At 39.1% G+C, this 22,541-nt stretch overlaps 2 protein-coding genes and 1 non-coding gene across 4 annotated transcripts in view; 2 read left to right on the top strand and 1 right to left on the bottom strand.

Moving 5' to 3' along the window:
• hs6st2 (heparan sulfate 6-O-sulfotransferase 2) overlaps nucleotides 1-5,982 on the bottom strand; it is a 10,330-nt gene extending 4,348 nt beyond the window's left edge. For both annotated transcript variants that reach the window (XM_062044253.1, XM_062044254.1), the window contains exon 1: nucleotides 5,054-5,982. In XM_062044253.1, the coding sequence (XP_061900237.1) occupies nucleotides 5,054-5,601 (548 nt within the window). In that variant the 5' untranslated portion in view covers nucleotides 5,602-5,982. The remainder of the gene's footprint in view (nucleotides 1-5,053) is intronic.
• Nucleotides 5,983-10,919: 4,937 nt separating this feature from the next.
• On the top strand, nucleotides 10,920-10,992 carry trnaf-gaa (transfer RNA phenylalanine (anticodon GAA)). The gene has a single exon. It is a non-coding gene; the product is annotated as a tRNA-Phe (tRNA).
• Nucleotides 10,993-13,974: 2,982 nt separating this feature from the next.
• zgc:153018 (Transmembrane protein 179-like) lies at nucleotides 13,975-20,428 on the top strand. Its single transcript, XM_062043426.1, has 4 exons — nucleotides 13,975-14,450; nucleotides 17,704-17,841; nucleotides 17,930-18,008; nucleotides 19,480-20,428. Exons 1-4 carry the CDS (start codon nucleotides 14,128-14,130, stop codon nucleotides 19,651-19,653), a joined length of 714 nt encoding a protein of 237 aa, XP_061899410.1. The 5' UTR covers nucleotides 13,975-14,127; the 3' UTR covers nucleotides 19,654-20,428.
• The last annotated feature ends 2,113 nt before the right edge of the window (nucleotides 20,429-22,541 follow it).

The following is a 22,541-nucleotide window of genomic DNA, read 5'->3' as shown; positions in this document are numbered from 1 at the left end:
TATTGGCTGCATTTCTGATAGTTGTTTGTGTGTCATGTTGTTCCAGACCACAGCAAACGTTACCCAGCTTGCAAAGATTGTAATAAATCCATTAGAAGAAGACAGCCTGCCATTTCCTTTAACTTGGGACACACACATCTATACCTTTGGTCACTCTAAGACAGTAATTTAGAGGAGTTATCCCACCTTCTGAGAAGCCTCTATTTTTATTAATGATTTCCGTTGTTGAAAAAATGTGCAGAATAAAAATTAAAACACAACCTTTCTGTCAACGAAGGTTTGCGTCTGCCTTTGATAGTAGGCAAACATAGCTAATATAGACACTTACATCATGTGTTGCCTTCATTATAACACTTATATAAGACATTTAAAGTCATTTTGATAGTAGGCTAATATATCTAATATATACACTTACGTCATGTGTTGCCTTCATTTTAACACTTATATAAGCATACTTGCCAACCTTGAGACCTCCGATACCGGGGGGTGGGGCGTGGTTGGGGGTGGGTTGGGGGGGCGTGGTTGGGGTGGGGGCGTGGTTAATAGGGCAGTATATTTACAGCTAGAATTCACCAACTCAAGTATTTCATATATATATATATATATATATATATATATATATATATATATATATATATATATATATATATATATATATATATATATATTTTTTTTTTTTTTTTTTTTTTTTTTTTTTTTATTATACATATAAATAAAATAAATACTTGAATTTCAGTGTTCCGGAGGCTATCCAGTAGATGGCAGTATTGTCCTGTTTAACTTCTCCGTTCATGACTGAGTATATAATTTCGGCCACCGTGTTCAATGGAGAAGTCTGTTCTAGAAAAATGTACAGGCAACATACATACCCCTACCCCTTCGAACTGTCCTGGATGAACTGAAATTCTTGTTTCCATTCGTTTTGGAACTTGCAAGCGTATTTCTTCATCTTGCTCGTCGACGGCGTCGCCGTGTCTGTAACTTCCTCGTTCTTCTGCTTCGTCTCCTTGTTGTGTGCGCAGTTGTGCACTCTACTCTCTAAAAGCCGTAGATGTTATGACGTCATTGGGCAGGCAAGCTGTTTATATTGTGGGAAAGCGGACGTGAGAACAGGCTGTCCCCACTCAGGTCCGCATTGAGCTGGAGGGGGCGTGGCCTCCAGCTCCGGCTGAATACCGGGAGTTTGTCGGGAGAAAATTTCTGCCGGGAGGTTATCGGGAGAGGCGCTGAATACCGGGAGTCTCCCGGTAAAACCGGGAGGGTTGGCAAGTATGTATATAAGACATTTAAAGTAATTTTGATAGTAGGCTAATATAGCTAATACAGACACTTACATCATGTGTTGCCTTCATTATAACACTTATAAAAGACATTTAAAGTCATTTTGATAGTAGGCTAATATAGCTAATATAGACACTTACATCATGTGTTGCCTTCATTATAACACTTATTTAAGACTTTTAAAGTCATTTTGATAGTAGGTTAATATAGCTAATATAGACACTTACATCATGTGTTGCCTTCATTATAACACTTATATAAGACTTTTAAAGTCATTTTGATAGTAGGCTAATATAGCTAATATAGACACTTACATCATGTGTTGCCTTCATTATAACACTTATATAAGACATTTAAAGTCATTTTGATAGTAGGCTAATATAACTAATATGGACAATTACGTCATGTGTTGTCTTCATTATAACACTTTTATAAGACATTTAAAGTAATTTTTATAGTAGGCTAATATAGACACTTACGTCATGTGTTGCCTTCGTTATAACACTTATATAAGACATTTAAAGTCATTTTGATAGTAGGTTAATATAGCTAATATAGACACTTACATCATGTGTTGCCTTCATTATAACACTTATATAAGACATTTAAAGTCATTTTGATAGTAGGCTAATATAACTAATATGGACAATTACGTCATGTGTTGTCTTCATTATAACACTTATATAAGACATTTAAGGTCATTTTTATAGTAGGGTAATATAGACACGTCATGTGTTGCCTTCATTATAACACTTACATAAGATATTTAAATACATTTTGATAGTAGGCTAATATAACTAATATAGACACTTACATCATGTGTTGCCTTCATTATAACACTTATATAAGACTTTTAAAGTCATTTTGATAGTAGGCTATTATAGACATCATGTGTTGCCTTCATTATAACACTTATATAAGACATTTAAAGTCATTTTGATAGTAGGCTAATATAACTAATATGGACAATTACGTCATGTGTTGTCTTCATTATAACACTTATATAAGACATTTAAAGTCATTTTTATAGTAGGCTAATATAGACACTTATGTCATGTGCTGCCTTCATTATAACACCTATATAAGATATTTAAATTAATTTTGATAGTAGGCTAATATAACTAATATAGACACTTACATAATGTGTTGCCTTCATTATAACACTTATATAAGACATTTAAAGTCATTTTGATAGTAGGCTAATATAGCTAGTATAGACACTTACATCATGTGTTGCCTTCATTATAACACTTATATAAGACAATTAAAGTAATTTTGATAGTAGCCTAATATAGCCAATATAGACACTTACATCATGTGTTGCCTTCCTTATAACACTTATATAAGGATTTTAATTTTTTGCGGCTCCAGATAGATTTTTTGGGGTATTTTTGGTCCAATATGGCTCTTTTAACATTTTGGGTTGCTGACCCCTGGCTAGGTGTTAGGATGTATTGTATTATTAAAAAAAATCTAATCTAACTAGAAACGCACAGCTGTGGACCACAATGCATCACATGCATGCTCCAGATTGACTAGCAATCGTGTGTCAAAAACATTGGCAACTGTGACTGTTTTTGTTAACACCACAAGATGACGGCAGCTGCAATAGAAGTACGGACAGCAGCTGTCTCTCCTGGCATTTTGAGAGCATACATTTGAGTTACAAGTTAGTCATTGACCAGTAGAGATCCACACAATCCTGCCCTCCAACCAGCGGAACTGAGAACATGAGCGTGAAGGATGACGACCATGTAGAAGACTCTGCCAGGCAGCCCAACCCAATCTGCATCAGTACAATGCAGGATTCTGCTTCCACAAGCAAACAACATGGACACTTGTCTAAGGATGTTCTCACCCGTTCGTGGTCGTTGTGTTCTCAGGACATTCCGTGGACTGTTCAGTTTGTTTTAGGAGATGATCCAAGCAGGATTTATCACTTCATGCTCATAGACTACTGTGATCCCTTTTCTTAGTGTGCAACACGGATGTTAGTGGGGGTTTTTTTGTTTTATTTTATCTTTTATTTATAGCAATATGTAATAGTTATTACTAATTTTAGTTTCTCTTTACGTTTTAATTGTGTTTCTGTAAGTAAAACCATGTAATTTCAGTGTTTCCCATAAACTGCCAAGATACCTGTGGCGGTAGGGGCGTGGCTATGGGCGTGGCTATGGGCGTGGCCACATGACATCATCGAATAATTTACTACAATGATATGATTTTCTCTAAAAAGGCTCAAAAAATGTATACTTACTAATTAATAACAGTTTTGTTTTAAACGTCCATCCATCCATCCATTTTACAATATAATTACAACACTTTATGTACATATTTATATACAGATTTAAACAATAAGTTATTCACTGAAATATATTTATTAATTGTGGTTCTTACACAAAATATATCTTATAAAATATAAAAATAAATGTCTCTTAAAGCTCTGCCAATTTAACTAGTGCATACTAAATAATTTAACTTTAGCCTACTACTACAACCATATTATTTACCAGCAACATAAAGTGAAACAGAGGCAGAGGTGTCTTGCCACAGTCAGTAACAAATAAACAGAAAACAGTAGTGGTCAGATACAAATAAGGCAACAAGAGAAGTATCCTACACTTTTCTTTTGTAAAGTAAATCTGAACAGCCTATATGGGCATCTACATCAACTATATGATTTGCCTGAGAAGCTGGACAGGACAAAAAAAATATATATATATATATATATATATATATATATATATATATATATATATATATATATATATATATATATATATATATATATATATATATAAATTTTATTTTATTTGTGGCGGACGTAATTCTTTTGTGGCGGGCCGCCACAAATAAATGAATGTGTGGGAAACACTGTAAATATACTTGTCAAAGTTGAATCTGTGATTAAAAAAATTCACACATGAGGACTTTGAATATGACCAATGTATGATCCTGTAACTACTTGGTATCGGATCCATACCTAAATGTGTGGTATCATCCAAAACTAACGTAAAGTATCAAACAAGAGAAGAATAAGTGATTATTACATTTTAGCAGAAGTGTAGATAGAACACGTTACCACAGAAAATAAGCAGATATTAACAGTAAATGAACAAGTAGATTAATAATCATTTTTTACAGTTTGTCCCTCATAATGTAGACACAATAATAGGTAGATAAATGACACAATATGTTACTGCATACGTCAGCAGACTATTTAGGAGTCTTTGTTTGTTTACTTACTACTAAAAGACAAGTTGTCTAGTATGTTCACTATTTTATTTAATGACTAAATTACAATAATAATCATATGTTTAATGTACCTGTTCAAATTAAGCCAATAATGAAATTTTTTGTGGTCTCCTTTATTTAGAAAAGTATCGCAAAGTACCGAAAAGTATCGAAATATATTTTGGTACCGATATCAAAATATTGGCATCGGGACAACACTACACTGTAAAGTTAAAGTACCAATGATAGTCTCACACACACTAGGTGTGGCGAAATTATTCTCTGCATTTGACCCATCACCCTTGATCACCCCCTGGGAGGTGAGGGGAGCAGTGAGCAGCAGCGCCCGGGAATCATTTTTGGTGATTTAACCTCCAATTCCAACCCTTGATGCTGAGTGCCAAGCAGGGAGGTAATGGCTCCCGTTTTTATAGTCTTTGGTATGACTCGGCCGGGGTTTGAACTCACAACCTACGGACACTATAACCACTAGGCCACTGAATAGGCACTAGACCAAATAGTCACATGGTGGACCCACCTCAGCATGGTCTTCGGAGCCTCCCTGGAGTCCATGCGTGACGGGACGCAGCGGGTCAACTCGGTCCAGTCGGCATGAAGGCCGCAGCTCCAGCCGGTGGAGAACCGCGAGAAGAGCCACGTCTCCCTCTTCCCCGGGCGGTAGCAGGTGCACTTCTTCTGGCCAGCGTGGCACTCGCAGGGCCTCTCCAGCTGGATGTTCTTCACCAGGTGTCGGCCAAACGTGGTGCCGCCCGTCTTCTGGATGTGCAGGAAGACGATGACGTCATCGCCCTTGATGTTAAAGTCCACGGCGCGGCTCAACTCGGCCCCGGTGAAGTTGAAGCGGGGGATGAAGCGGACCAAGGCGCCGTCTTCCGCCGTGTACGGATCTCTTTGCTCTCGGACACCGGAGGGGCCGACGGCCAGGTTGAGCCAGGAGCCCAGCCGGTGGAGCACCTGGCACTCGGAGCGACTCGGACACGCGTACTGGATCGTGATGACGCCGAAGATCAGCGCCATGAGCACGACCACCAGGAGCCGGTGGTGGCTGCCGGACTTCTCATCCATTTTTCCCGGTAGAAGCAAGATAACATCACGGGGAGGGACGTCCACTACAGCAAAACAATAACAAGCATGCTAGCTAGTTAGCATGCTAACTAGCTAGTTAGCATGCTAACTAGCTAGTTAGCATGCTAACAGCAAGTCTTGATGAACAAAACACATGCTGGCGTAATTCCCGCCGTGTTGTGCTGAAATAAGAGATATGAAGCCCCGAAATCGCCGCAAATGTTATAGTATTTGGTTGTTGTTTTTTTAGGTAAGGCAACAGTCTTTGTTGTCGAGTCGAAGCGTTCTTCCGCAGCCACCGCCGACCGACTCTTGACCTCTCTACCCAGAAGCCTTTGCGTGATGGCGGCGTTGACATGACGTCACCGCCAACCGACTCTTGACCTGTCCACCCAGAAGCCTTTGCGTGATCGCGGCGTTAACATCATAGACAGCTTAGAAGTAGACCCAGCATTGGCTGCTGTGACGCGAGAAATTCTGCCGCCATCTTGAAGTGGTGATTTGATTGATTGATTGATTGATTGATTGATTGATTGATTGATTGATTGATTGATTGATTGATTGATTGATTGATTGAAACTTGTATTAGTAGATTGCACAGTGCAGTACATATTCCGTACAATTGACCACTAAATGGTAACACCCCAATAAGTTTTTCAACTTGTTTAAGTCGGGATTGATTCATGATACAGATAGACTTAGACGTAGACTTCCTTTTTATTGTCATTCATATTTGAACTTTACAGTACAGATAAGAACGAAATTTCGTTACATAAGCTCATGGTAGTGCAGGATAAAAAAAAGCAATAAGGTGCATATTTAAATAAATAGGTTACTGCAGTGTTTTTCAACCTTTTTTGAGGCAAGGCACATTTTTGTCATAAAAAAAATCCGGAGGCACACCACCAGCAGAAAACTTTAAAGAATGTAACTCCACCAAGTCGTCGTGTCTTATTTTGAGTGTGTTGGTGTCTTCCTGTGTGTAGTGCTTTAGTTCTTGTCTTGCTTATTTTGGTGGCCCTTCCTGTATTGCCAGTGTTTTCCTGTAGTGGCTTCATGTCTTCCTTTGAGCGCTATTCTGCGCACCTGCTTTGTGTTAGCAAGCAAGGCTATTTACGTTGTTGCTATCCTTCTTTGTGTGGACATTGTTGATTGTTATGTCACGTACGGATGTACTTTGTGGATGCCGGAAGTTTTTGCTGTCGTCCAGTATTCTGTCTCTGTTTACTTTGTAGCCAGTTCAGTTTGACTTTTGTTTTGCATAGCCTTTTCCTTCCGTTCATTTTGGGTTTAAGCATTACATACCATTTTTTACCTGCACCCTGCCTCAAAAGTCAAAGTCAAAGTCAGCTTTATTGTCAAACAACTGTTTGTACAGGACATACAGGTGGACGAAATTACGTTCCTCTCACAACCACGGTGTCTATAAATATAAAGTGTAAAAGAAGAATAAAAAAGACAACAATTTAAACAGTCGCATGAGGGGGGGGAAAAATATACAGGGGAAGAAGATATTACCAGAATATCTATAATATCTATCTATTGTATATACAGTATTGCAACGTAAGTATTCAAGTATTTGGATGGGAGTGCAAAGTGCAATGTAAACAGTGTAAACAGTTAAAACAGTTAGCAGCATTTTGAGTCCGGAGTAAAGTGGCTAAGTGATAGATGGTGTGTGTGTGTGTGTGTGTGTGTGTGTGTGTGTGTGTGTGTGTGTGTGTGTGTGTGTGTGTGTGTGTGTGTGTGTGTGTGTGTGTGTGTGGGTGGGGGGGGGGGGGGGTGTAGTGTCTCAGTTCACAGTTCAGATCAGATTGCAGGGCAGAGTGAGAAGGGGGGGGGGGGCCGGGAGAGAGTTCAGCTTCCTGACAGCCTGATGGATGAAGCTGTCTCTCAGCCTACAGCTTCGAGCTCGGAGGCTTCTCAGTCGTCTGCCGGATGGCAGCAGTCTGAAGAAGCCGTGTGAGGGGTGTGTGATGTCGCCTGCCACGCGGAGTGCTTTGCGTGACAGGCGTGTGTTGTAAATGTCCTGGAGGGAGGGGAGGGGGGCACCGACGATCTTCTCAGCTGCCCTAACTGTGCGCTGCAGCGTCCTGCGGCAGGACGCCGTGCAGCCTCCGTACCACACAGTTATGCAGCTGGTCAGGATGCTCTCGATGACGCCCCGGTAGAAGGAGTGCATGATGGAGGCTGAGGCTTTTGCTCTTCGCAGTTTGCGGAGGAAGTAGAGGCGCTGTTGAGCCCTCTTGGCCAGTGATGCAGTGTTGGTTTTCCAGGAGAGGTCATCTGTGATGTGCACACCCAGGTATTTGGTGCTGCTCACTCTCTCCACCACCGCACCGTTGATGGTCAGAGGAGGGTGCTGGGTGTGCGCTCTCCTGAAGTCCACAACAATCTCCCTTGTTTTCTCTACATTGAGAGAGAGATTGTTGTCACCGCACCATGTGGCCAGTTGGCTCACCTCGTCTCTGTAGCCGGTCTCATCGTTATTGTGGATGAGACCTACCACAGTTGTGTCGTCCGCAAACTTGACGAAGAGGTTGGTGCTGTGCTTCGGCGTGCAGTCGTGGGTCAGCAGGGTGAAGAGAAGGGGGCTCAGCACACATCCTTGAGGGGCCCCTGTGTTCATGATGATGGTGCTGGATGTGTACCTGCCGACCCGGACTGCCTGTGGTCTCCCAGTCAGGAAGTCAAGCAGACAGTTGCACAGCGACGTGTTCAGCCCCAGCCGGTCCAGTTTGTGAATCAGCTGCTGTGGGATGATGGTGTTAAATGCTGAACTGAAGTCTATGAACAGCATCCTGGCGTAGGAGTCTTTAGTGTCCAGGTGGGTGAGAGCTGAGTGGAGGGCTGTGGAGATTGCATCATCGGTCGATCTGTTGGCCCGATATGCAAACTGGTAGGGGTCCAGGGTGGGGGGGAGGATGGACTTGATGTGCTGCAAGACTAGCCGTTCGAAGCACTTTGTGATGATGGGCGTCAGTGCAACGGGACGGTAATCGTTGTAGCTGGATGGGGAAGCCTTCTTGGGAACCGGGATGATGGTGGTGGCTTTGAGGCACGTGGGAACAGCAGCTTGGCTCAGGGAGGTGTTGAAGATGTCCCACTGTGGTCTGCATATCGGGATCACAACCAACCATCCTCGTCTCACCCGACACATTCCAACTTTTACAAAGCAATGCTGCCACCTACTGACATGGAGTATTCCGTGGTTACCCTGCCGAGTTTTACACAGCACAGACACTAAGCAACGGCACATTATTGGCAGATTCTAATTATTGAATTGCAAAAAATATTTTTGGGGATAAATTAGGTGAAGTTGCATAATTTCCCACGGCACACCAGACAACATCTTGGATGGTATCAACACTTCAGTCATCAACAATTGCATCATCAGAGAAATGGACATGGGAACAGTGTAGGTCTGACTTGGTAGGATATGTACAGCAAGTAGTGGACATAGAGAGAGAGAGATCAGAAAGCATAAGAAAAAGTATCTACAATTGATTATTAACAATCCGGGGAGGGTGTTAGTTTAGGGTTAAAGTTGCCTGGAGGTGTACTTTTATTGCGGTTTTGAAGGAGGATAGAGATGCCCTTTCTTTTACACCTGTTGGGAGCGCATTCCATATTGATGTGGCATGGAAAGAGAATGAGTGTGCATATTGTATATAGTTCTCTGCAAACCTATGAAATTTTCTATTTTATCTTCATTATTTTGTCAGAATGCAGCAGAATGCTTCATTTGTATGTGAAAGTCACAAAGAAATCTTCTGGGGGAGGATGACCCCCCCTACAGGGGTTTGGTTAACAAACTTTCAGCCCCACCTAAAACTAAATTCACCAGCCGCCACTGATTATGATGCATTCTCATTTTAGGCAAAGTATAAGACAATACTTTCTTAACAGTATAATTGTAACCAGGAATAAGTCTTCAAGTAACAATATTCCAATACTAACATTGTTGGGTAAAACAGAATTTGGTTTTATTCTGAATCCAGTGAAACAGATTGGTGGTTTTAGCTGATATAAAGACTTTCAGGTGTTTATATATGTTTATGTGGAAGTATTTGGCAGACGCTTTTATCCAAAGCGACATACATCAAAAATACATATAAAACAATCAGTGTAAACATGATCATTTAAGGGAAGAATGTAATACAAAATATCAATACAAAGTGTCAAGACAGAATAAACTCTGTGCTGCTGCAGCAACAGAGATACAGTCTATAAGATATATAGATATCTAATGTATTCATACATTGTTTATGTAGCATGTATATATAACCTAATCATTTTCTTTCTTCAACTTAAAAATAGCTGGCCGTTTTTTCCCCTTCTCTGGGATTATATTCCCAGTTTTGATCTCGGACGTCAGGTCACTTATAGCATATAAGAATATTCTATTACTGTTAAGCAAACTATGAATAATAAAACATGTGTCCTTTATCATAGCTACACGTATGACAAAAAAGCGTGTGAAAATCAGTGGTATTCAGTGAGGTAAGATGAATGAAATGCGCTGACAGTTCATTGCTCCTGCCAAATGAATTGCACTGAGTGGAGCGGATCACCACTCCAAGATGGCGGCCCCGAGTCTCGTCAGCGGCAGTAGGCAGTAGTGTTCCATGCTGCGTACCCTTAGAAGATGTCTATGGTTAACATGACGTCACCGCCGACAGACTCTTGACCGCTCTCTACCCAGAAGCCTTTGCGGCTCCTGGTTTTGTCACCCATTCTGTTCATAACTTTTATGGACAGAATTTCTAGGCGCAGTCAGGGCGTTGAGGGGATCCGGTTTGGTGGCTGCAGGATTAGGTCTGTACTTTTTGCAGATGATGTGGTCCTGATGGCTTCATCTGGCCAGGATCTTCAGCTCTCACTGGATCGGTTCGCAGCTGAGTGTGAAGCGACTGGGAAGACCCAGGACACGTTAGGAAGACTATGTCTCCCGGCTGGCCTGGGAACGCCTTCGGGATCCCCCGGGAGGAGATGGACGAGGTGGCTGGGGAGAGGGAAATCTGGGCTTCCCTGCTTAGGCTGCTGCCCCCGCGACCCGACCTCGGATAAGCGGAAGAAGATTGATGGATGGACTACCAGAGACGATTGGGTAAAGATACCTGATTCGAGCCCAGGTTTTGGCATTTTGATAAGCCTGCGTACCAATATATAGGTTACATACATACAATAAAGCACAACATCTTATAGTAGTTATTATTATTCTGATAGTGGTTCTATAAATTACTAACGTAGAAATGGATATCATGTAGACCACAACTATCTTTTAATATTGCGTCTGTGCCAATAATTTCTCACCCGCCGAAATAGCTCAGTTGGGAGAGCGTTAGACTGAAGATCTAAAGGTCCCTGGTTCGATCCCGGGTTTCGGCATTTTGTTCAATCTGCCTACTTATTAAAATATGTCACAGTAACAATGTTTATCAAAATGCGACAGTTCACATAATTATACTGAAACTATTTTAGTGAATAATAATAAATGTTTATCGTATTGTATCCTGTTTGAGACCTATAATATTGAGTAAACAAGTATCGTATTATAGACAGAACTAATAATATGTTGCATCGTATTGTAGACAGAACCAGTCCGTCGACATAGAATGTAGATTAAAAATAATAATAAATGCACATTCTCCTGACCTAGTAAAGGGATAAGACTGCAGGGGGAACTTTGCCGCAGATCGTGTGTTTATAGACGATATCTCACTCGGCTCAGAAAAAGAAAGAAAGTGGGTCACGCATGTGGAATATTTCCGCCGTTCTGGTTTGGATGAAAGGAAGCATTTGGAGCAGCTCCGTGTAATAGTGGAGTAGACACACATCAGTAAGGTTTAAACAAGCGACAATTACCCACAATGTACAACGTGAAGTCAGAAATCTAACAGGCGACGACTAATAATGCCCTGCCGCTGTTTTGCACTGTTTCTGTACTTGTTTTGATTATTATTGTAACCTATTTTTATGGACTTGCCTCTTTGTGATGTTACGTTCCTGTTATAAGCTGTTATACAGTATATGCCTTGAGCTCTTATTTTGAAGGCGCGAAGAGCGGAAGTGGCTGACACGTTCAGCTGGAGCGGAGTTTTGCAAACAAACGTGTACAAATTACGTTTAAAATGTAAACTAGGGTTGATATATGTCGCCTGTACTGTATACAACTACAAAATAACATACACAGAGGCTCCAGTTTTACATGAGGACCACTTTATTTCCTTTGTTTTCCACAACTCTGCTCCACCACGTGTCACCACTTCCGCTCTTAGCGCCTTCAAAATAAGAGCGCAAGGTATATACTGTATAACAGCTTATAACAGGAACTTCATGTAACCTATTTGTATGGACTTGCCTCTTTGTGATGTTAAGTTCCTGTTATAGTTGTCTGATAATGGCTTTTTGCCGATATCCGATATTGTCCAACTCTTTAATTACCAATACCGATATCAACCGATACCGATATAAACCGATACCGATATATACAGTCGTGGAATTAACACATTATAATGCCTAATTTGGACAACCATGTATGGTGAGGATAAGGTCCTTTTTATAAAAAATAAAATAAATACAATAAGATAAATACATTTAAAAAAAATTCTTGAATAAAAAATAAAGTAAAACAATATAAAAACAGTTACATAGAAACTAGTAATTAATGAAAATTAGTAAAATTAACTGTTAAAGGTTAGTACTATTAGTGAACCAGCAGCACGCACAATCATGTGTGCTTACGGACTGTATCCCTTGCAGACTGTATTGATATATATTGATACATAATGTAGGAAGCAGAATATTAATAACAGAAAGAAACAACTAGGGATGTCCGATAATGGCTTTTTGCCGATATCCGATATTCCGATATTGTCCAACTCTTTAATTACAGATACCGATATCAACCGATACCGATATAAACCGATACCGATATATACAGTAGTGGAATTAACACATTATTATTCTTAATTTGGACAGCCAGGTATGGTGAAGATAAGGTCCTTTTTAAAATAAATAAATAAAATAAAATAAGATAAATACATTTTTTTAAAAATTATTGAATATAAAAGAAAGTAAAACAATATAAAAACAGTTACATAGAAACTAGTAATTCATGAAAATTAGGAAAATTAACTGTTAAAGGTTAGTACTATTAGTGGACCAGCAGCACGCACAATCATGTGTGCTTACGGACTGTATCCCTTGCAGACTGTATTGATATATATTGATATATAATGTAGGAACCAGAATATTAATAACAGAAAGAAACAACTAGGGATGTCCGATAATGGCTTTTTGCCGATATCCTATATTCCGATATTGTCCAACTCTTTAATTACCGATACCGATATCAACCGATACCGATATATACAGTAGTGGAATTAACACATTATTATTCTTAATTTGGACAGCCAGGTATGGTGAAGATAAGGTTCTTTTTAAAAATAATAATAAAATAAAATAAGATAAATAAATTAAAAACATTTTCTTGAATAAAAAATAAAGTAAAACAATATAAAAACAGTTACATAGAAACTAGTAATGAATGAAAATGAGTAAAATTAACTGTTAAAGGTTACTACTATTAGTGGACCAGCAGCACGCACAATCATGTGTGCTTACGGACTGTATCCCTTGCAGACTGTATTGATATATATTGATATATAATGTAGGAAGCAGAATATTAATAACAGAAAGAAACAACCCTTTTGTGTGAATGAGTGTAAATGGGGGAGGCAGGTTTTTTGGGATGGTGCATGTAAGTAAGTGTATCTTGTGTTTTTTATGTTTTAATTTAAAAAAAAAATAGATACCGAAAATAAAAAACCGATACCGACAATTTACGATATTACATTTTAAAGCATCTCTATTAAGAACCACTGTGTTATACATTATATGCCCTGAGCTCTTATTTTGAAGCGGAAGTGGTGACACGTTGTGGCGGAGCGGAGTTTTGAGAACAAAGGAAATAAAGTAGGTCCTCGTGTAAAACTGGAGCCTCCGTGTTTGTTATTTTGTCGTTTTATACAGTACAGGCCACATATATCAACCTTCAGTTACATTTTAAACGTAATTTGTACACGTTTGTTTTCCAAACTCCAATCCACCACAACGTGTCATCGCTTCCGCTCTTCGCGCCTTCAAAATAAGAGCGCAAGGCATATACTGTGTAACAGCTTATAACAGGAACTTAACATCACAAAGAGGCAAGTCCATAAAAAAATAGGTGACATTATTATTTCTTTGCTTGTATGTAAATGTTGCGTTGTATAAATAAAGGTTTATAAAAAAAAATAAAAAAATTGAACGCTGTTGTTTTTAGTGCTGCAGCAGAGTGAGTACTCTCGCATTCCTTCCTATCTTTGACTGGGCAAGTTGTGTAACAGTTCCGCCCTTCTTGCCTTCGCGCTTTAAAGAGCAAGATAACAACGATAACGTGTTTACATTCCTCGGACATGTGCTGACTTTTTACTTTTTCTTTTCACTTTACGACGTCACTGTTTGGACCGCCGCCGGGACATGGAGCTGGACCGGCGGCTGTTGCTGGCTCACTGTGCCGCCCACGCCCTCTCCATGGCGGCGGGCCTGCTGCTGGTGGTGCCCATGGCTCTCAACGGCTCCGCCTTCAAAGGCCGCTGCGCGCTCTTCTCCAGCGGCTACTGGAGCACCGAGCCCGGCCCGGACGCAGCAGAGACGGGGGAGGTGGCCCCGCACCTGCGGGTGCAGCAGTGGGGCCCACCCGCTGCCTGCCAGTTCGTTACTTTCGTGGGCATTTTCACGGTCCTGTACGGGGCGGCGCAGGGCTGGAGGAGCCTCTTCTACCTCCACGGACGTCATGACGAGTAAGAAGGAATATAATTAGGAATGTCTTTTTGCCGATATCCGATATTCCGATATTTTCCAACTCTTTAATTACCGATATCAACCGATACCGATATCAACCGATATATACAGTCGTGGAATTAACACATTATTATGTCTCATTTGGACAACCAGGTATGGTGAAGATAAGGTCCTTTTTTAAATTAAAAAAATAGAATAAAATAAGATAAATAAATTAAAAACATTTTCTTGAATAAAAAAGAAATTAAAACAATATAAAAACAGTTACATAGAAACTAGTAATTAATGAAAATGAGTCAAATTAACTGTTAAAGGTTAGTACTATTAGTGGACCAGCAGCACATACAATCATGTGCTTACGGACTGTATCCCTTGCAGACTGTATTGATATATATTGATATATAATGTAGGAACCTGAATATTAATAACAGAAAGAAACAACTAGGGATGTCCGATAATGGCTTTTTGCCGATATTCGATATTGTCCAACTCTTTAATTACCGATACCATATCAACCGATACCGATATCAACCGATACCGATATATACAGTCGTGGAATTAACACATTATTATGTCTAATTTGGACAACCAGGTATGGTGAAGATAAGGTCCTTTTTTAAATAAAAAAAAATAAAATAAAATAAGATAAATAAATTAAAAACATTTTCTTGAATAAAAAAGAAAGTAAAACAATATAAAAACAGTTGCATAGAAACTAGTAATGAATGAAAATGAGTAAAATTAACTGTTAAAGGTTAGTACTATTAGTGGACCAGCAGCACGTACAATCATGTGTGCTTACGGACTGTATCCCTTGCAGACTGTATTGATATATATTGATATATAATGTAGGAAGCAGAATATTAATAACAGAAAGAAACAACCCTTTTGTGTGAATGAGTGTAAATGGGGGAGGGAGGTTTTTTTTTTTGGTTGGTGCACTAATTGTAAGTGTATCTTGTGTTTTTTATGTTGATTTAATAAAAAATAAAATAAAATAAAACCCGATACCGATCATTTTCGATATTACATTTTAAAGCATTTATCTCTAAATATAATCAGTGACTTGTTGATGACACAATGTTATTTTCACTTTCTCTTTGGACATTAATAAAGTATCTACAGTGGTGGTCAAAAGTGTACATACACATGTAAAGAACATCATGTCATGGCTGTCTGGAGTTTCCAATCATTTCTACAACTCTTATTTTTTTGTGATTGGAGCACATACTTGTTGGTCACAAAAAACATTCATGAAGTTTGCTACTTTTATGAATTTATTATGGGTCTACTGAAAATGTGAGCAAAAGTATACATACAGCAATGTTAATATTTGCATACATGTCTCTCGGCAAGTTTCACTGCAATAAGGCGCTTTTGGTAGCCATCCACAAGCTTCTGCTTGAATTTTTGACCACAAAATTGCTGCAGTTCAGCTAAATGTGTTGCTTCCCTGACATGGACTTGTTTCTTCAGCATTGTCCACACCTTTAAGTCCCATTTACTCTCTGTAAAGCAGCAGTTCCATTGGCAGCAAAACAGGCCCAAAGCATAATACCACCACCACCATGCTTGACGGTAGGAATGGTGTTCCTGGGATTAAAGGCCTCACCTTTTCTCCTCCAAACATATTGCTGGGTATTGTGGCCAAACAGCTCAATTTGTGTTTCATCTGACATCACATGGACAAAGATAAGACCTTCTGGAGTAAAGTTCTGTGGTCAGATGCAACAAAAATGGAGCTGTTATAAAAAGAGAATACAGTGATTTGCAAATCCTTTTCAACTTATATTCAATTGAAAAGACTGCAAAGACAAGATATTTCATGTTCACACTGGTAGACTTTGTTATTTTTTGCAAATATTACCTCATTTGGAATTTGATGCCTGCAACATGTTTCAAAAAAGCTGGCACAAGTGGCAAAAAAGAGTGAGAAAGTTGAGGAATGCGCATCAAAGACTTATTTGGAACATCCCACAGGTGAACAGGCTAATTGGGAACAGGTGGGTGCCATGATTGGGTATAAAAGCAGCTTCCATGAAATGCTCAGTCGTTCACAAACAAGGACGGGGCGAGGGTCGCCACTTTGTCAACAAATGCCTGAGCAAATTGTTTAAGAACAACATTTCTCCACCAGCTGTTGCAAAGAATTTAGGGATTTCACCGTCTACGCTCCGTAATATCATCAAAAGGTTCAGAGAATCTGGAGAAATCACTGCACAAAAGCGATGATATTACACACCTTGGATCCCTCAGGCGGTACTGCATAAAAAAGCCGCATCAGTGTGTAAAGGATATGACCACATGGGCTCAGGAACACTTCAGAAAACCACTGTCAGTAACTACAGTTGATCGCTACATCTGTAAGTGCAAGTTAAAATTCTACTATGCAAAGCCAACGCCGTTCATCAACAACACCCAGAAACGCCGCCGGCTTCGCTGGGCCCGAGCTCATCTAAGATGGACTGATGCAAAGTGGAAAAGTGTTCTGTGGTCTGACGAGTCCACATTTCAAATTGTTTTTGGAAACTGTGGATGTCGTGTCCTGCAGAACAAAGAGGAAAAGAACCATCCAGATTGTTCTAGGCGCAAAGTGTAAAAGGCAGCATGTGTGATGGTATGGGGGTGTATTAGTGCCCAAGACATGGGTAACTTACACATCTGTGAAGGCACCATTAATGCTGAAAGGTACATACAGCTTTTGGAGCAATCCAAGCAACGTTATCATGGACGCCCCTGCTTATTTCAGCAAGACAATGCCAAGCCACGTGTTACAACAGCGTGGCTTCGTAGTAAAAGAGTGCGGGTACTAGACTGGCCTGCCTGTAGTCCAGACATTGAAAATGTGTGGTGCAATATGAAGGCTGAAATATGAAAAGGGAGACTGTTGAACAACTTAAGGCTTAAGCTGTACATCAAGCAAGAATGGGAAATAATTCCACTTCAAAAATGTGTCACCTTTACTGAGTGTTGTTAAAAGGAAAGGCCATGTAACACAGTGGTAAAAATGCCTTTTTTGCAATGTGTTGCTGCCATTACACATGTGTGTTCATGATTATTTGCCAAAAAATAAATATGAAATATCTTGTCTTTGCAGTCTGTTCAATTGAATATAAGTTGAAAAGAATTTGCAAATCATTGTATTCTCTTTTTATTTACCATTTACACAACGTGACAACTTCACTGCTTTTGTATTTTGTAGTAGTTGTCGCTTGACGAAAAGTGTCATGTTTGTGTGTCTCCTCCATGCAGTACTTTGTTTTCCTCCTTCCTGACGGTGCTACTGAGCGTGTGTTTGTTCTTCCTGTCGGCCGGTGCCAGCGTCATCTTGTCTCTAGGCCTGGCCTCTTGGTGTGACACGCTGACCGACAACAACACGCGGCCCTTCAGGTCGGCCATTGTGTCTTTTTTGTTGTTGTTATTGTTGTTATTGTTGTCAACTTCTTACCAAACTAAATCAGTCTGTGTTGATATTTAGCTGTGCAGCTTCCCAGTCTGTGCCGCTTTACCTGGACGTGGACACCTCGTCCTTCTACACAGACCTCAGCTTGGCAGAGGTAACACGTCCACACACACACACACACACACACCCACACACACACACACACTCACACAATTGAAAGGTTAAATCTGGGTTCATGTTGAAGGTGTCACTTTCACTATGTGCACACCCATTCAGATTTTTTTTGGTCAAATCTGATGTTTTTATGTACCGTATTTTCCGGACCATAGGGCGCACCGGATTATAAGGCGCACTGCCGATGAGCGGGTCTATTCAGGTCTTTTTTCATACAAAAGGCGCACCAGATTATAGGGCGCAAAAAAGGAGTCATATTAGTATATATTTTTTTCTAAATGTGAAAGACTTCCTTGTGGTCTACATAACATGTAATGGTGGTGCTTGGTTCAAAATGTTGCATCAGTCCATCTTAGATGAGCTCGGGCCCAGGAAATCCAACGGCGTTTCTGGGTGTTGTTGATAAATGTCTTTGGCTTTGCATAGTAGAGTTTTGACTCGCACTTAGAGATGTAGCGACCAACTGTGGTTAGTAACAGTGGTTTTCTGAAGTGTTCCTGAGCCCATGTGGTGATATCCTTTACACACCGATGTCGCTTTTTGATGCAGTACTGCCTGAAGGATCCAAGGTCACGGGCATTGCCGCTTACGTGCAGTGATTTCTCCAGATTCTCTGAACCTTTAGATGATATTACGGAGCGTAGATGGTGAAATCCCTAAATTCCTTGCAATAGCTGGTTGAGAAATGTTGTTCTTAAACAATTTGTTCACGCATTTGTTGACAAAGTGGTGACCCTCGCGACTGAGCATTTCACGGAAGCTGTTTTTATACCCAATCATGGCACCCACCCGTTCCCAATTAGCCTGTTCACCTGTGGGATGTTCCAAATAAGTCTTTGACGAGCATTCCTCAACTTTCTCAGTCGAAGCGTTTCTGGGTGTTGTTGACAAATGTCTGTGGCTTTGCATAGTAGAGTTTTGACTCGCACTTAGAGATGTAGCGACCAACTGTGGTTACTGACAGTGGTTTTCTGAAGTGTTCCTGAGCCCATGTGGTGATATCCTTTACACACTGATGTCGCTTATTGATGCAGTACCGCCTAAGGGATCCAAGGTGCGTAAAAAAGTAAGTTTCCCAGTGTGAACGTTAAATATCTTGTTTTTGCAGTCCTTTCAATTGAATATAAGTTGGAAAGGAAATGCAAATCATTGTATTCTCTTTTTATTTACCATTAACACAACGTGACATCTTCCCTGCTTTTGGGTTTCGTATTATTTGGTTTATGAGTGGTGCACAAGGTGGTGTTTACCACATAAACGACATCTCAATGACATAGAAAGGCACCAACTGCAATGTTGACCCAGTTCGAGTCCTAAGCTGTGTCCCAAATTCCCCTAAAGTCTTGCCCCAATCCCAAAGTTAATCCAGAACTGAATCCCACAGGATTAGAGATCTCTGTAATGAGGCTGATTTTTAATTTTTTTTTTAATTTCCCAATGTCCGCATTCAGGCGTCCCTGTGGTGCGTGACCCTGCTGTGGTTGGTGCAGTCCGTCCTGGCCTTCTTGCGTCTTTACCACTCGCACAGTGGGCCGTGTCTCCTGCGGGAGAAGGAGCTGCTGCTCCGGGACGCTGGGTCTGAGGGCACACCATACCCCCCGGAAACACCCACCATCATGGTCTGACACCTGATTGTAGCCGAGAGGTTTATTTTTCTTATATATATATGTGCATATATATATATATATGTTTGATGTGAGTACAGACACCCACGCACTTACTTTGCACTGCTGGCATGATTAGTTCACGTTCCAGTGCCGTGCAGCAACATGAGCATCTAGTTTTATTCATCCAAAGACCCATGAAGGGTCGCCGGGAGTCCAAGGTAAATATCTCTGCATGTATTTGCAGAAGGTCACAATAGTACTGAGGATGTTTTCATAAACGGCAATTGGAGGATTTAAAGGGGAAGCTCACATATATTCATTTTGGAATTTAAAATATTTAGATGAGGGGTGTCCAAACGACGGCAGATTAACGACCACGGATGTTACGTTGAAGTGTGCACAGCACAGCGTTCACCTATACGACCCAATCCAAACAACCTTTCCTAGTCATAGTGCAGGGGGGAAAAAAGCACACGTGGTCACACATAGCACAACCTGATCACTGAACTTTGTGGATATTATAACAATAGTCCAAGTCACTATACATAATTCAAAATTACGCCCATTTAAAGCCACTACAATGCATGATGGGAAAAATTCAAAACACTACCCGCACTTTTCCATGTTTGGCACATTTTAGCTGCTGGATATTTCTGAATGATTGCAAAACCTTAAGGAGGTTGTAAAGTACACAAGGTGGGAGTTGAACTTTCACACTCTTAATATCCAATTATGTTAATCATTACTTATATATTCATTATAGTAATATAATATATGTGTGTGTGTGTGTGTGTGTGTGGTGTATAAATTACATTATATATATATATATATATATATATATATATATATATATATATATATATATATATATATATATACATATACACACATATATATATATATATATATATATATACATATACATATACACACATATATATATATATATATATATATATATATATATATATATATATATACACATATTTACAGTATATATATACACACATATGTATATACACATATATACAGTGTGTATATACACATATATATATACACACATATATACAGTGTGTATATATATATATATATATATATATATATATATATATATATATATACACATATATATATACACATATATACAGTGTATATCTATACATACATATAGATAGATAGATAGATAGATAGTACTTTATTGATTCCTTCAGGAGAGTTCCCTCAGGAAAATTAAAATTCCAGCAGCAGTGTACAGAATTGAGATTGAATTTAAAAAAGTAAATAATGGGGGTATAAATGGAAACAAAATAGAAAAATATTACAGTAGAATAAAAACAAAAAGCATCAATGAGAATACAAATATAACAGTAAAATAAGAATATAACAAGAGAAACTAGGCATTAGTGACCATGTTATGAAAACGTGTATATATATATATATATATATATATATATATATATATATATATATATATATATATATATATATATATATATATATATATATATATATATATATATACTACCGTTCAAAAGTTTGGGGTCACATTGAAATGTCCTTATTTTTGAAGGAAAAGCACTGTACTTTTCAATGAAGATAACTTTAAACTAGTCTTAACTTTAAAGAAATACACTCTATACCAGGGGTGTCAAACGTACGGCCCGTGGGCCGGGTCAGGCCCGCGGACAGGTTTTATCCGGCCCGCGGGATGAGTTTGCTAAGTATAAAAATGAACCAACATTTTTGAATGAAAGAAACTGCTGTTCTAAATGTGTCCACTAGATGTCACAATAGCAATTATTTGCATCTTTGTAGATTATGCTACATATGTAAAAATAAAAATAAAACCACATGATGTTAGTGCACCAGTTAAGGAAAATGAGCAAACTTGCATGAATGACATCCTGTAATTTGATTTTGATATAATTTTTTTATCGTAATAGATTGAAAATTAACACCAATGAGTTGACTGATGAACATTATCACATAATGTATTCAGAAAATATAAATAACGACAAATAAAGATAGAATACTATTAACCGCAACATGTAAGTGTAAAAAAAAAAACAACAACATTATGATTTGTACATTTTCAGAATTTTCTTGTTCTATTTTTAAACAAAGAAAACAATCTGAATTTGTCTTTATTTTTAAGTTATCGTGCCATGATTTTACCTGTCCGGCCCACCTGGGAGTAGATTTTTCTCCATGTGGCCCCCGATCTAAAATGAGTTTGACACCCCTGCTCTATACATTGCTAATGTGGTAAATGACTATTCTAGCTGCAAATGTCTGGTTTTTGGTGCAATATCTACATAGGTGTATAGAGGCCCATTTCCAGCAACTATCACTCCAGTGTTCTAATGGTACAATGTGTTTGCTCATTGGCTCAGAAGGCTAATTGATGATTTAGAAAACCCTTGTGCAATCATGTTCACACATCTGAAAACAGTTTAGCTCGTTACAGAAGCTACAAAACTGACCTTCCTTTGAGCAGATTGAGTTTCTGGAGCATCACATTTGTGGGGGTCAATTAAACGCTCAAAATGGCCAGAAAAAGAGAACTTTCATCTGAAACTCGACAGTCTATTCTTGTTCTTAGAAATGAAGGCTATTCCACAAAATTGTTTGGGTGACCCCAAACTTTTGAACGGTAGTGTGTATATATATATATATATATATATATATATATATATATATATATATATATATATATATATAATGGATGGATGGATGGTTTGGACACCCCTGATTGAGATCAAAAGAAGTAATATTTAGAAAGAATGAGAAACAGCACCATCTGCTGGATCAAACGAGATACTGCCCTCCAGACAAATAGTGAGGATTTACATATGAAGGTGTAAAAATGATGATAATTGAAAATGATTCCAGATGTATTCAATCAT

Source organism: Entelurus aequoreus, linkage group LG04 (assembly GCF_033978785.1).
Source record: "Entelurus aequoreus isolate RoL-2023_Sb linkage group LG04, RoL_Eaeq_v1.1, whole genome shotgun sequence".
NCBI classification, from domain to species: domain Eukaryota; kingdom Metazoa; phylum Chordata; class Actinopteri; order Syngnathiformes; family Syngnathidae; genus Entelurus; species Entelurus aequoreus.
Note: the sequence above shows the minus strand (reverse complement) of the source record. Positions and strands in the feature narration are given on the sequence as shown.